The sequence below is a fragment of the Paramisgurnus dabryanus genome, chromosome 7 (assembly GCF_030506205.2).
Source record: "Paramisgurnus dabryanus chromosome 7, PD_genome_1.1, whole genome shotgun sequence".
Taxonomy (NCBI): domain Eukaryota; kingdom Metazoa; phylum Chordata; class Actinopteri; order Cypriniformes; family Cobitidae; genus Paramisgurnus; species Paramisgurnus dabryanus.
In genome coordinates this window covers 5,678,268-5,693,039 of record NC_133343.1, presented here as the reverse complement: position 1 = coordinate 5,693,039, position 14,772 = coordinate 5,678,268, and the positions used below count along the sequence as shown (strand labels likewise).

Genomic DNA, 14,772 nt, shown 5'->3' with positions numbered 1-14,772 from the left:
TTTCTTAGTAAAATATCTAAAAATTCTTAAATTAAGATGCTTTTTCTTGATGTGCAAAAATCTAGTTTTTAGACCAAAAATATCAAATTTAAAAAATCTGCCAATTTGCGAATTTAGTGTTTAAGAAAAATTCTCCAATTTTTTTGCTTACCCCATTGGCAGATTTTTTTTGCTTGTTTTATGCACAAAATCACTTAAATTTTGTATTTTCGTTTAAAAACTAGACTTATTTTCTTATTTTCCAAGAAAAAGCATCTTAATTTAAGAATTTTTAGATATTTTTACTGAAAACATGGCAAAAATACTAAGAACATTTTTTCTTGAAAATAATTTTTGCAGTGTACGTTTTGTGGTCCAGGGTCACATATGTTGCGTTGTGTGCTTATAGTGTGTTTTCTTTTACATATGTAATGAATTTCATTGTAATCATTGACTTAACGTGCTGCTGTTTTCTACAGTATGGTGCTTTGGCACCGTTCGGTTGAGCTGGTGTTGCAGGGAGGGACTGTTACATGTGCAGTCGACATTGTTGAGGATTTTATGCTGAGTATTTTTCTGTTGCTGACCAGCCTACACTATGCCCATTTTTGATGCGTTGTTATTCAATATTTTTCCCGTCCTGCTGTAATGTTTTTTCTTCTGATCTTTTGTCCCCACCACTTTTCAACACAAACTGACGCCCCTGGTTTGAACGACAGATGAAGTGTTGAGTGACTCAACCCTGATAGTATTTATATATATATATAAATATATATGTATCTCTCTCAGGGGTTTTTCTCCTCCTAGGAGTTTTCCCCATGGACTAGCAAGGAGGGTTTTTCTCCTGGGGGTAGGGGTTTTTTCATCCCCTGGAGAGTCCGCCACCATTGGCTTAACTTAATACTTTACTGTGTATGTTACATTATTACTATGCACGCTTTTCTATGCTTTTTCCTACATCTATTATTGTAAAGCTGCTTTGAAATAATTAACAATTGTGAGAAGCGCTATATAAATAAAATTGAATTGAATTGAATTGAAAGGTATACAAACGGCAGTTAATGAAGTGGAGAGTTGGGCCAATAAGTGGAGTTTTCGGTTGTCAATATCCAAGACTCAAATAATATGTTATACATATTATACATAAATCTTCACAAAAATTCCATGATTTTAACTCTTTAATTGCCAAGTTTATAAGTGTTGTCAATGATTTGGGGAAAAAACACACACAAAATGAGAGATTTTCAATATAAAAAGTGATTGTAACCTGGATTTTTTTTTACCTTTTTCACAGTCTTGGGCATGTCAAAGATTGGTAAAAACATTGGCTTTGAAGCCTTTTTAGTTTTTGTGTAGCATCAGTTTTAATTTTTTTTTTCTCCCTCATTTTTTGTTAGTGTCTGTTTTTCCCCATTGACTACCATTTATAACCACATTTTTTGATTGCAGAGCTATGACACCTTTTTATCATGCATTTTTGAATGTTGGTGTTTTTTCCTTTTGGTGAGAGGTCAAATTTGTCATTTTTACTGTTGATCACCATGTGGCACAAAAAATATTCATCTGATAAATTTTTATAGCCGTTGAATTTACTATGAAAGGGTAGTAAAGTTGCCCACGTTATATTGTTGAGTTTTTGAAAAATTTCAAAGCATTTTCTTAAAATATATGTAAATATAAGATTTGTCACCAAAAATCATTCAATTTGATAAAACTGAGAGAAAGTTATGGCCAAATTAAGAGTAAACAAAATCTTGCTGTGGATGAAAACATTCCCAACAACACATAAGGGTAAAATGACTTGTTAAACTATATATTATACCGTATTAAATTAGTACTCACTTTTAATGTGAACCTTGATCTTGTATTGAACACAAAGATGATATCCTGGCTGGAATTGATAACACATGCAGCTGTGACCAACTCTGCAACCTGGCTTTAAGAGCTTTTTCAAACACTGTGGCAGTGTTATTTTCCCATGGCACACCAAACAAGAAGTCACGGCAGGCACTATAGTGTGCCACGGCACAGTGGTTGAGAAACACTGGCTTAAATCAATCATTACATAGAAAAGAGCAACATCAAACAGGGTTATGTGAATTTTGTGATGAAGCCGAGACTGTTGAGCATGTAATAGTGCAATGTAGGAAATATAATAGAGAAAGAGAGGAATTACTAAATAAAATGAGAAACTTGAGTAAAACCAATGTCATTCTTTCAGTTTTGCTAACTTGTACAGTAGGACAATCCGTAGTACAAAGGGAATTGCTTAGTTATCTCAAAAACACAAGATTGGACGGTAGATAATAATTACAATAATTATTATTATTTATTTAATTATTTATTATTATTTAGTAATACTGTACTCCTTTCTTTTAACGCTTCACACTCCAGTCCAGTTGGTGGCGGTAATATACCATAAGTTGGCTTGTCAATTAAACCATAGACATGTATAAAGGCTAGATGGCTTACCGGCGCTGAGACCCGACGACGTCACACGGCGGCCATCTTAGGACAGGACCGCTCGTCCAGTTATAACATTAAAGTCTATTGTGCATGTAGTGCTGAAATAACTATATTTTGCTCAATTTTCTACCGATTTTCAAACGGCTTGGTGTGTCATAAACGTCAGGGATGCGGCTATTTAACTGCATACTTGTGAAAAATTACAATTTAAACATCGGCATCAGCACAAATCATAGCCACGTTAATAAGGTTTGTAATACACCAAACCGTTTGTAAATCCGTCAAGAATTCAGCAAGTTACGAGCATTTTAGTTGGCGTATGTCACTCACCTTCCGTCCACAGCAGCAGGGAGCAGCACTATGGCACCATAATGGCAGCACTGACCTAAGATGGCCGCCAAGTGACGACACAGCTGACTCCGCCTTGAGCCATCATATCTATGAATTAAACACTACAAGAAGAAGAAGAAGAAGAAGAAGAAGAAGAAGAAGAAGAAGAAGAAGAAGAAGAAGAAGAAGAAGAAGAAGAAGAAGAAGTGTTGAGCGTCTTCTACCTCCAGTACAGTAGGAGGCGCTCTGCAGCTCTTCAGTCCGCCGATAAACCCACTAAAGAAAGCATTAAAGCAAGCGATCCGTCGCGTGTGTTTGTTTGTGTTGTTTTCTCTTCTGTGTTTCATTAAATGTAAAGATAGTCTTATCGCTGTGTATTTAAGTGTTAACAAGTTAATGTTGAAATGGATGTGGATTGTTGTGAATCGTCAGTCTATGTGACTCTCGGGGGCTCCACAGAATGTCTGGATTCAGTGTGGATGAGCAGAGATCAGAGCCGCACACCGCAGTCACTGCTGGACTCCAAACTCTCTGAAGAGAAATCCAGACACACACAGGACTCAGAGCTCAGTCTGACTTTACTCTGTTATACTGAGTCAAAGCCCACAGACTCTCAGGACACCACAGTGTGTGACAGTAAACAGAGCTCACAGGATGATCAAACCTCCACAGAGTCTCTGGATTCAGCCTGTAACGCTGGAGAACAACAACAGATCCTGAAGATGTGTTCAGTCAAACTAATCGACCCCAGGAACTTGATGATGGAGATTAAAACTGAACCCTCAGAAATAAAATCGGAACCCACGGAAATAAAAACTGAACCCACAGAAATAAAAACTGAACCCACGGAAGAGGAAGATTGCAGTGAGGAAGATTATGCTTTTATTTTGTCAGGTATGTCTCATTAATGGTTGTATTTAAAAAAAATAAATGTCACTCAATCAGTAAATATTTATTATTTACATTTAATATTTGTCAACTAGTTATGTTGTATTTATTCTAATAAAATATTAACAAAATTATAAAAAAAAAAAAATGTAAGGACTACTCTAATATGCTGATATATACTATATAAAGCTGATATATGTGTGAATATAGAAAAAGATTCATCCTTCATTGTGTAAATAAGAATGTAATGCTGATTTAATTATTTCATGTTATTTCAGATGTAAAGAGTGAATCATGTTTGGGTGGAGAAATAACGTCCTCGACTCTTTCCTGCATCACCGGTGGAGAGACACTGAGCTCACAGAGACATGAGAGAGAAAACAGAGAACAGAAACTCTTCACCTGCACCAGATCTGAGATCAGCTTTACTACCTTACAAGAGAAGAAACTTCATTCAGAAGGGCACGGAGAGAAGAAGAAGAAGCAGTTTCAATGTGAGCATTGTGGGAAGATTTCTGGCTCTTCCTTTAATCTAAAAGTTCACATGAGGACACACACTGGTGAAAAGCCTTTCTGCTGCACTGAATGTGGAAAATACTTCAGCACCAAAGAAAATCTTAATACTCATAAGAGAATTCACACAGGAGAAAAACCATACAAGTGTCCTCACTGTGAGAAGAGATTTACCCATAACCAATGTCTTAAGACGCACGTGTTTATACACACCAATGAGAGACCGTATCCGTGCAGTGAATGTGACAAAGCCTTTAGGGATTCAGGTTCGTTAAAATCACACCTTAATATTCATTTTAAAGAGAAACCCTATCAATGTTCACACTGTGATACACGTTTCTGTCATGAATATCAGCTGATAGTCCATGAGAGAGTTCACACTGGAGAAACATCTCATCACTGTAGTGTTTGTGGGAAGAGTTTTGATAATCATGAACATTTAGTGGCACACCAGAGAATTCATAGAGGTGAAAAACCTTACAAATGCTTTCAGTGTGACAAGACGTTTACCCATTTAGGTAACTTAAAAGCCCATCAGAGAGTTCATACAGGAGAGAGACCTTATCATTGTAGTGTTTGTGGAAAGAGTTTTAGTCAGCAGTCAAACTTTATAAAGCACCAGAGACTTCATACAGGTGAAAAACCATTTAAATGCTCTCAATGTGACAGGACGTTTGCTCACTCAGATTACTTAAAAGTCCATCAGAGAGTTCATACTGGAGAGAAACCTTATCACTGTAGTGTTTGTGGAAAGAGTTTTAGTCAACCGTCAAACTTTCTAAAGCACCAGAGAACTCATACAAGTGAAAAGCCTTTGAAAATCGTCACAGTTTAATAAAGCAATAAGTCCCAAAAAGCAGTGGGTTACCAGTGCATTTTATAATGTTTTGCAGTAAATGATAAAAAAGAATTGATTTCAGATGTTTATCATTTGAATATGTTAACATGGCCGACAGCTGCATATAGTTTGCTTTCTCTCATTATTAACTTAAAATATGGATAAATTATGGATAAGCGTACCCAGCTGAATATAAACCAGTGCTAATCTGTGGTAATAATCATGACATGGCATCTATTGCGCAAATTAATTACTTATAATGATTAGTGCTTGGTAAAGATTAATCGCGATTAATCGCATACAAAATAAAAGGGATTTTTGGCATAATATATGAGTGTGCTGTGTGTAATTATTGGGTCTCATTCATGAAACACGAGCAGAACGAATTTTTGTGTAAATCGTTCGTAAAGTCCTTTTGGCGTACATTTTCGGATTCATGAAAATGTTCGTATTTTCCAAATGTTAGTTGGTACGAAAGAAATCTACACCTGCTCCAAGCCACGCGTAAATTGTGTGTTTAACATCCGAACGTTTTGCTCATCAATTAGGCTGTATTTTAATTCACCGTAATCATGTACATATTACACAGCATTTTGTAAAAAATATTATACAGTAATTATATACGTTTTATCTTTTAACTTTTATGATAAGCTCCAGTAATAGCATCTGCAAACGGAACACTTTAATCAAATAAATTATTGATTTCAATAGGCCTGGGCAAACGAAATTGTTAAGGAAATTGTTTCCTATAAAATGGCCAAAATCAGGCATAACACATTTACGATGGCTAATATATAGATTTGGCAGAGCGCTGCGCAAAAGGCGTATTTTTAGAGACCGCGCAGACTTACTTGCCGAGAATGAAGACTGGTTAATTAGTCGTTTCATGCTACCCAGACCAGTTCTTTTTTGAAAAGTTAAATCTGCTCAAATGTAAACTGCTTGTGTTTTTTCTCTAAAATTATATATTTTTTATTTTTGAATAAGATTTTTTCGAAGTTAACTAATTCATAGTTAACTAATATGGAACTGTTTGATTAACAGATGAAATTTCATTAACAGCATCTGTAGTGCTGCCAAGCTTCCTTTTTTTAGGACCTGAGACGCCACTATGTATGCTTGAAAATAAAATTTGGCTTTTTGAATTAACTTCTTATAATAAAACTTTAATTTCTGCATCTGATACATTTTTCTTTTTCATTTGCTTTTAAGAAGACATGCTGAAATCCTTCGTTTGGTGTCATAATATGATGCCCATATATAGTTGTCAGTCAGATTTAATGGGCGGGATTTATGGTAATTGAGAATAAGCGTGCACGCGCGTCCCATGTACGACTGATTGGAATTCATTAACAAATACACACATTTAACTATCAAATCTGACGTTTACGAAGTATTTGTGAATCAGGAGGAGAGTTTTCGGGAAGGTCTGTTTACGTGCAAATCACTCACATATTTACTCATATATTTACGAATGTTTCATGAATGAGACCCATTATGTATAAATAAATACACACACATTCATGTATGTTTTTAAGAAACATGTACATGTTTATATATATATATTTATTTATATTTTTATATATTCTATATTAAATATTTAAAAAATTTCTATATAAGTAAAACAATTCTGAAATGAATATATGAATGTGTGTGTGGTTAAATATACATAATAATTAGACACAGTACACGAACATTTATTATGCAAAAAACCACTTTTATTTTGTATGCGATTAATCGCGATTAATCTTTGCCCAGCACTAATAATGATATGATGCAACATACGCAACTCGGAAAAACTATGGGTATGCATTTTTTGCAGAAAAATTTGCCAATTGTTCCACCAATGAACTATCTGTGCCGATAAATCAGTTTGGTCTACCTCTAAAATACTGTAAACAAAATTTTGTAATCATATGCAGCAATTTTTCTTTTTATTATTATTGTTAATATTGTATTAGTATAAAGACAAGCTAGTGATCAAAAACAAAATGTATTAAATGCAATGCATGAATATCAATTTACTGAGTGAGTAATCCACTATTTGTGATCCTGCCTGTGAAATCCAGACTGAAGTCTCAAAATCAAATTCTGAGATAACGAGCATTAAAGGACAAGTTCGGTATTTTACACTTAAAGCCCTGTTTTCAGATTGTTTATGATTAAATAGAACGGTTTTGACAGAAATTTTGACATATGCAGCTGGCCCGAGAATTTTCGGGTGTTTCTTGTATCACCTCCCACCTCTATAATGGCTTTATAGGTGCACTGGAACAACCCTTCCTAAAATGCATTAAACTTTCGTTTACAAAGACGTGAAACTCACCGAGTGGTCAGGGGTGTTCACTGATATGCTCACACAAAAATCGCTGCAAAAGATGCTTTCCAACAGGCATTTTAACATTCGTTGTAAACTTTTGGACCTATTTTTCCAAATGCCTCACACCCGTACATTCTTCCGCTTAGAGCTTGAATAATAGACACTCCAGGCCAGTTGGTGGCGATAATCCACCTTTGACAATAGCAAGAATACAAACAACGTTCCCGGCGCGGAGTAATACAAAACTACGATAAAACCTGTTGGAAAACATCTTTTGCAGCGATTTTTGTGTGAGCATACCAGTGAACACCGCTGACCACTCGGTGAGTTTCACGTCTTTGTAAACGAAAGTTTAATGCATTTTAGGAAAAATTGTTCCAGTGCACCTATATAGCCACTATAGAGGTGGGAGGTGATACATGAAACACCCGAAATCAGTCAAAACCGTTCTATTTCATCATAAACAATCTGAAAACAGGGCTTTAAGTGTAAAATACCGAACTTGTCTTTTAAAGTTTTATTTCACCCTAAGATGTCAAGGTTAAAGGAATAGTCTACTCTTTTGCCATATTAAACTATGTTATCACCTCAACCTAGACGAATGAATACATACCTATCTTTTTTCAATGCGTGCACTGTACAGCGCGTTATGAATGTGTTAGCATTTAGCCTAGCCCCATTCATTCCTATGGTACCAAAAAAAGTTTTATTTTGTGGCACCATACTTACTGGTATAACTCCTCATGTAACAGTCTTTAAATAGGGAAAACACGGAAGTGTTTGGTGGCTTCCCTGTTTGGTATAGGAATGAATGGGTCTAGGCTAAATGCTAACACATTCACGACGCGCTGTACAGTGCACGCATTGAAAAAAGATAGATATGTATTAATTTGTCTAAGTTGAGGTAATAACATAGTTTAATATGGCAAAAGGGTAGACTATTCCTTTAAATAAAAAAAATGTTTTTTACATTATGTGTGTTTATTTTATGAAGAAATCAGTAAGTCACAAAAAAAATGACTTTAGCTGGGTTTACACAGGCAGGGTCACATTTTGTAGAGAGAGATATTTTTATTTGTACAAAGACTTTCACAATTTGATGCCCTGATGAAAACTGTTTAGTTGAAACGCATTGGCATGTAGCCCTTTTTTGATTAAAGGCTTTTAAACATTTATCAGGAGAGCCTCATTTTTCTATTTTCTTTCACAATCCTTGTTGCATTATGGTGACACTTCTAGAATGAGAAAATTCCTCGATATATCGAGATATGCTAAATAAACTCCTTTTAGATTTTAGTCCTTACTTTTTTTCTGGTCTTTTATAACACCCTTTTTGGGAATGTACACTCTTGGTGTTTATATGGGTACCACCAGACCTTTAGAGTAGATTTAACAAATAAAAAACAAAAAATTTAGACTTCATAACGTAAAATTAAGTTGTGTTCATCTGTAAAGATTATCTTGTTGGACAAAACTTCTCGGGTTGGCCTACAAAAATCCTCTAATCCCTGCGGTGCATCCCTAATATTTATACATAGCAAAATAGAGAGAAATATAGGTGGTACAAATTTTTTGACATTTCAAAAAGTCAGGTTTATTCATATCATTTTATTAAAATCTTAAAAGTAGTAAATCCTACAAAAATTGTAAAAGTTCATTATGACATATCATATATCAACGTATCAAAACATGTAATTAAGTAAATACTTGAGTTGATGATATGTTGTTGTAAAGCTTGTTTACTGGCCATTTCATTTGAAACACAATACAGGTACTTCATTATTATTTGTTCACGAGGCTTGCAAATACACAAAAATGGTCAAACTTACCACAAATTCAATCAATCTGCTATAAAACTGTCCATATCTGATAAACTGGCCAGACTGAATAGTCTCACATTTCCCATTTATAAAATTACACTAAAGTTAGAAAAAACATGAGTACAATCTGAATAGATGCGTGGTGGTATGGCAGCAACAGCCATTGACTGAATTTGGCACTGCATGAGAACACTACAATAAAACAACACTAATTTACAAAACATTTGGCTTCTTCTGAACATAACAATGGCATTTACTGGAGAACATTTTAACTACACAAAACATATGCATATAGATGTCAATATCAGTGCATAACACGTGTCGCTTATGAATCTGGTTATTCTGGTACCTCCACCGTGTCAGAAAGTAAAGCAAAAGTTTCTCTGGTCGACCTGCATGCTTCATGACCTTCATGAGGTGTTACTGGAATGGAACTAAACCACTTAATGCCACGTTTTACATTTAAAAAAAAATGCATTTATTTTGATTAACTTTCCTGGATATATCCCAGTGCATTGTTGAATATTTTAAACATTGATCGCTGAAGAAAGTTCAGTCTATATTTGTTCGAAATATTCCAACTTCCCACATTTCCTTCAACCCATTCTCCATTCCTACGTGCGAACAGCATTCGTTTTCTGAAACGACCTGCTGTGCCAGTAGTCAGGATTATCGAACGATATATGGTCCATCCCCGCGTGCATTTTAACGTACGGCCCTGGGCTCTGAGGTCCCCCGGACCCCACTTCTCCATCTTCGCTGTCTTCGTCTAAGTTCTGATATTCAACTGCAGAGGCTCCACCCGTAGCCAACGAGTCCATTTCCTCATATTCACATGCTTCACCCTGGCCCTCCTTTAATCCTTGCACCCTTAGAGTATTCCTCAACCGTGGCTGCCTGTTAGTATACTGATAATCTTCCTCCACATACTCGTCTTCATCGTCTTGCGGCAACTTCCTGCGGGGAGGATGGGAAACGGGTCTCGGGAGTTGGAGTTTGAGTAGCGTCTTAGTCGCCGGTCCTCCACTACCACGGATATCCATGTACTCGTATTGAACCTCCTGGGGATCCAAATCGGCGTCCGTGTACTCTGCTTCACTGGAGAGGAAATCGCCGTCACTGTGGCTCCTTTGTTCGGTTGAGGACAGGGAGAAACCTCCGCTGCTCACCGAGCCCTCGATCGACGATCGCTTGCTGGGTCTGTTGAAGCCTGGAGATTTGTGAGTGCTGTAAGATCCTGCAGGGTTGAAGGATGAACTGCGGATTCGTGACGGTCGCTGATTGTAATCTTTAAGCTGCCCTGGTATATGCCCGAGGGAGAGGGTCTGGTTGTTCATGTACTCGTATTCTTCATTCAATCCATTGTGGGCTTCTAAAAAGTCACCGGAATTACCTCTCGACAGTCTCTTTTGAGAAAGCATCACACGAGAGGGCATAAACAGAAGTGCTTCTGAAGAAAGAAAGAAAGATGCGTAAGATTAGTTAACACATTTCAATCATCGCAAAGTCTTTAATGTTAGTTTTTCTTATGCTTGCCTTTCTCTGGACTGTCACCAAATCCAGGCAACACGTAACCATTTTGGTCCTCTTCTCCTTGAGTCCCTGGATAGGGCGTGTCTGGTGGCCCTATTAGGCTGTCTCGCTGTGACATGTAAGCGCTGTCCTCGCGTTGCGTGACCCTCCTCATGCTGCCGACCGATGAGAAGTCGTCATTCTTCTCCAGGTCAACTGCAGTGCAGTGATCCTCAGAGCTCATGGTGCACGCAGAGTCAAGTCGGGAACGAGATACACACGCCATCTACAGCACAATAAAGTGGACAAGATGTTGATCTATTGAATTATACATCAAATGTTGATAACATTTACTGACTTTATGTCTGCCTATAGTTATGGTTGGGTTTTTTGTAATGAAGGAAGCAATTCATTTCTATAGCACACTTTTGTTTTGTAACAAAAATGTCTTGCATAGCTAGACCTTCAAAGTAAAGGTCTGGGAACCATGGCCGCTTTGAATGGACACGGACCCCCAAAGAGGCCATATGATTGACACGTAAATCAACCAATCATGTTTATACTTGTGCCGTGTCAAAGTTTAGGGGTCGAGGAAACATCTTCACAATAGTGGAATGGTGTGCACCCAGTACATCATTCATTCACGCACGTCTCTGAAGGTCTTCACGGGTCCACTTAGAACCGAAAAGCCGAGGTCTGACCCGAGCGGGTTCGGATCTAAATGTTTCACGTATGCCTCGAACCCTGGTCGGGTATAATATTAGCGTCCTCGGGTAATTTAAAATGAAAGTGTTTTTGGCGGACGCACTTGAGACGTCCCAAACTATCTCACATGTGTGCATCTGTTCCTTTTTCCACCCCCTATTTGTTTGTCAAGAGAGCTTGAAACATCGTGTGGCCGGCGGTAGGTTAATTCAGACCTGTCAATCAATTTCAAATACATACTGTAAGTGGTTACCTTGGTATCATGATTAGATAACAAATGAAATTAAATAGAGGAGCAGACCAAATTGGACCAAATTTCTGACTCGTGCGTGCGGGACGCTGACTGCACACACATCCATGCCGTTTACATTCAGGTCCAGTCGGGTTAAAAAAAATGGCACTTGGTCGTGTCGGATTCGGTTCAATTTTTGTCAGGTTTTTCTCGTGTCAAGTCTTTCTTTAAAAAATAAATATTTATGCATGTCGGGTTCAGGTAAAAAATGATTCGGGTCTTTTCGGGACCTTCAGGTACATTTACATTATAAGAGATTTTTCCGAAGACTATTACGTGAACTTCGCATACTTTTCGGCTTTGTGTTAAAGGGACACTTCACTTTTTTGAAAATATGCTTATTTTCCAGCTCCCTTAGAGTTAAACATTTGATTTTTACCGTTTTGAAATCCATTCAGCTGATCTCCGGGTCTGGCGCTACCACTTTTAGCATAGCTTAGCATAATCATTGAATCTGATTAGACCATTAGCCGCGCACTAAAAAATAACCAAAGAGGTAACCAAAGGGACTATTTTTGGGCAGTGCGTAATATCACTACGCCTGCTGCAGCCATGTTACGCCAGCAAAGTCCTTGATTATTACGCCAGAATGGAAGTATAGTTCCTAGCCATATCGGCCTAGAAAATCGCAACTTTTAATTTTCCGTCTGTCTTCGTACACGATGTAACTACAGAAGAGTAAAGTTTTAAATAGGAAAAATATCAAAACTCTTTGGTTATTTTTTAGCGTGATGCTAATTCAATAAAATTATGCTAAGCTATGCTAAAAGAGGTACCACCAGACCCGGAGATCAGCTGAATGGATTCCAAAACGGTAAAAATCAGATGTTGAACTCTAGGGGAGCTGGAAAATGAGCACATTTAAGGAACGCAACACACACTTCTCCCAGAAATCCTGTATAATTCAACCAATCAGAGGACGACTTTCGAAGTGTTTGCCGAAAAATGTGTCATATGCATCAGACGTTCAGCAAACGGTGGGCGTGACATGTAAGACTATGTGGCAAAGCAGCTTTACAGTAAATACAAACAAATACAGGCAAATATATAAAAGAAGGAAATATATTATAGATTAAATAAATCAGGGTTATTATTATGGGATGTATTATTACAAAATACAAGTACACTGGCAGTATCACAACTGCATATAAAAAACAAATATTATTTATATTTGTATATATTATATATAAAAAAAAAAAATTATATATACATTTAAAAATATATATAAATGAAAAATGTCTGAAATTAATATATGTGTTAACATAATAATTACACACACTACACATACATATATATTGAGCAAAAAAACACTTTTATTTTGTATGCGATTAATCGCAATTAATCTTTGACGGCACTATTTAGCAGTACTAGCACATAGTCACAGCACTTGTTTATAGAATTTAGTAGCATGTAAACCAACTATTTTTTTCTGCTTACAGTATGTCTGTAAAATAATCTGTACTTGTCTCTTTAGGGTGAATCGAAAGTGAGACTACCAAATTAAAAACGGAAATGAGCTTTGATCATGAGTACCGTGTGAAACACTCACCTGCAAAGAGTTTTCCAGTCCAGGGGTCATGGGCAGATATCCAGCCATATTGGATGGAGTCAAACTTGTCTGTGGTGACAATACAATAAAAATATGTCATTTACACAGCCTTCATAAAATTAAACTAAATATAATAATCTACCATAACGCACCCGATGAGAATCTATCCGCAATCTAGACAAACTTCTAGCTGGCGTTACGTAAGGTGGAGTGTCAATTGCATCTTGCAATACTTCATCTTCATGATCCGCCCCTAATATGTCCATCTCTGTCCCCCTCTGATGTGACTCATCTGGGGTGGATTCAGTAGTTCTGTGTTCCTCCTAATATTGGACAGTAAAAAAAAAGTTACAGTTTGTTTTGTTTTTATGATAAGTCAGATTTAAAATAGGAACAGTACTCGATTTGCCTTACTTTAATGACAAGATACCGGGAAGGGTCTCTGGCCATTCGTGTGAACTCGTTGGCAAGCTCCTTGAAAGTCGGCCGAACGTTTTCATCAATCATCCAACCTATTGAAATACACATTCACATTTACAATCTCGGCTGAACTCACGTGAAATAGTATACAATAAACAATGTCTATGCCATCATTAAAGCCAAAATAATCTTGATGTCGTTTGTACCAAAACTTGTGATATTCAAACGTGTAAGCAAGACAAAAAAGTGATGACAAGCTGTTTGTTTTCATTAATTTATTTTCACTGAAAGCTGAAATTTTGCCTTGTCTGGGTTGTGTTTGGATGGTTTGTCTTTGATTGCAGGGTATAGCGTATTTGAGATTTCTATTGACTCACATTTGACCATAACCATGTAGACATCTATGGTGCAGATTTGAGGTTGACAGAGGCGTTCCCCTTTCTCTAACAGATCAGGTATTTCCTGCGGCCTCATAGTCGAATAAGGCTCGGCCCCGTATGACATCATTTCCCAAACTGTCACACCTATAAAGAGAGTGATTTGATATTGTACATTCAATTTCAAAATACAGTCATTCATAGTTTCCAACATACACACACTCACCGTAGCTCCATACATCACTCTGGTGCGTGTATCTTCGAAACAAAATGCTTTCGAGGGCCATCCACTTAATTGGCGTCTAAGAAGATTTACAAACATTAGAAAGATGAAGTTAGAGGCGTACTTTTCACTTAAACAACTAAAGTCTTATTGAAGGTGAGGAAAGCAGACCAGTAGCTCTACAGGTCATCCTCAGTAACCACTATCAAAATAAATGAAGCTTTGGTTTACCTTGATTTCATTAAAGAAGTATTTCTTGTCGTCTGGGTAGAGGAGGTCAGCAATCCCATAATCAGCTATTTGAACTATAAAGTCACTCTTTAGCAGAATGTTCCGGGCAGCCAGATTCCTATGGACCATCCTTTGCTCCTCTAGGTAGTACATACCCTAAGAGAAAGTAAGCAAGAAAAGACAAAAAAACATAAGCGCTAGCTATTTAAAGTGCACTTCATTCACAAAACAAGACTTTTACTTTTCATGCTGGTTAAGTTTTAAGTCGGTTGATTGTAAAATGATTTAGAAGATGAGAGTTATAAATGC

General features: G+C 36.9%; 2 protein-coding genes across 3 annotated transcripts in view; one reads left to right on the top strand and one right to left on the bottom strand.

Moving 5' to 3' along the window:
* The first annotated feature begins 3,044 nt into the window (after nucleotides 1-3,044).
* Nucleotides 3,045-7,289, top strand: LOC135741637 (uncharacterized). The gene is made up of 2 exons (XM_065260363.2): nucleotides 3,045-3,669; nucleotides 3,942-7,289. Exons 1-2 carry the CDS (start codon nucleotides 3,180-3,182, stop codon nucleotides 5,009-5,011), a joined length of 1,560 nt encoding a protein of 519 aa, XP_065116435.2. The 5' UTR covers nucleotides 3,045-3,179; the 3' UTR covers nucleotides 5,012-7,289.
* A 1,639-nt stretch (nucleotides 7,290-8,928) lies between these two features.
* Nucleotides 8,929-14,772, bottom strand: part of erbb3a (erb-b2 receptor tyrosine kinase 3a) — a 31,137-nt gene continuing 25,293 nt past the window's right edge. For both annotated transcript variants that reach the window (XM_065293735.2, XM_065293734.2), the window contains 8 exons: nucleotides 14,464-14,619; nucleotides 14,236-14,311; nucleotides 14,010-14,156; nucleotides 13,627-13,724; nucleotides 13,365-13,535; nucleotides 13,213-13,281; nucleotides 10,691-10,952; nucleotides 8,929-10,604 (listed from right to left, as the gene is read on the bottom strand). In XM_065293735.2, coding sequence (XP_065149807.1) covers nucleotides 9,769-10,604; nucleotides 10,691-10,952; nucleotides 13,213-13,281; nucleotides 13,365-13,535; nucleotides 13,627-13,724; nucleotides 14,010-14,156; nucleotides 14,236-14,311; nucleotides 14,464-14,619 — 1,815 coding nt within the window. In that variant the 3' untranslated portion in view covers nucleotides 8,929-9,768. The remainder of the gene's footprint in view (nucleotides 10,605-10,690; nucleotides 10,953-13,212; nucleotides 13,282-13,364; nucleotides 13,536-13,626; nucleotides 13,725-14,009; nucleotides 14,157-14,235; nucleotides 14,312-14,463; nucleotides 14,620-14,772) is intronic.

Excerpts from the sequence above, each read along its gene's own strand:
- LOC135741637 (XM_065260363.2), top strand. The coding sequence starts at position 3,180 with ATGGATGTGGATTGTTGTGAATCGTCAGTCTATGTGACTCTCGGGGGC. Across the intron at positions 3,670-3,941 it reads TTATGCTTTTATTTTGTCAG|ATGTAAAGAGTGAATCATGT; the intron begins GTATGTCTCATT and ends ATGTTATTTCAG.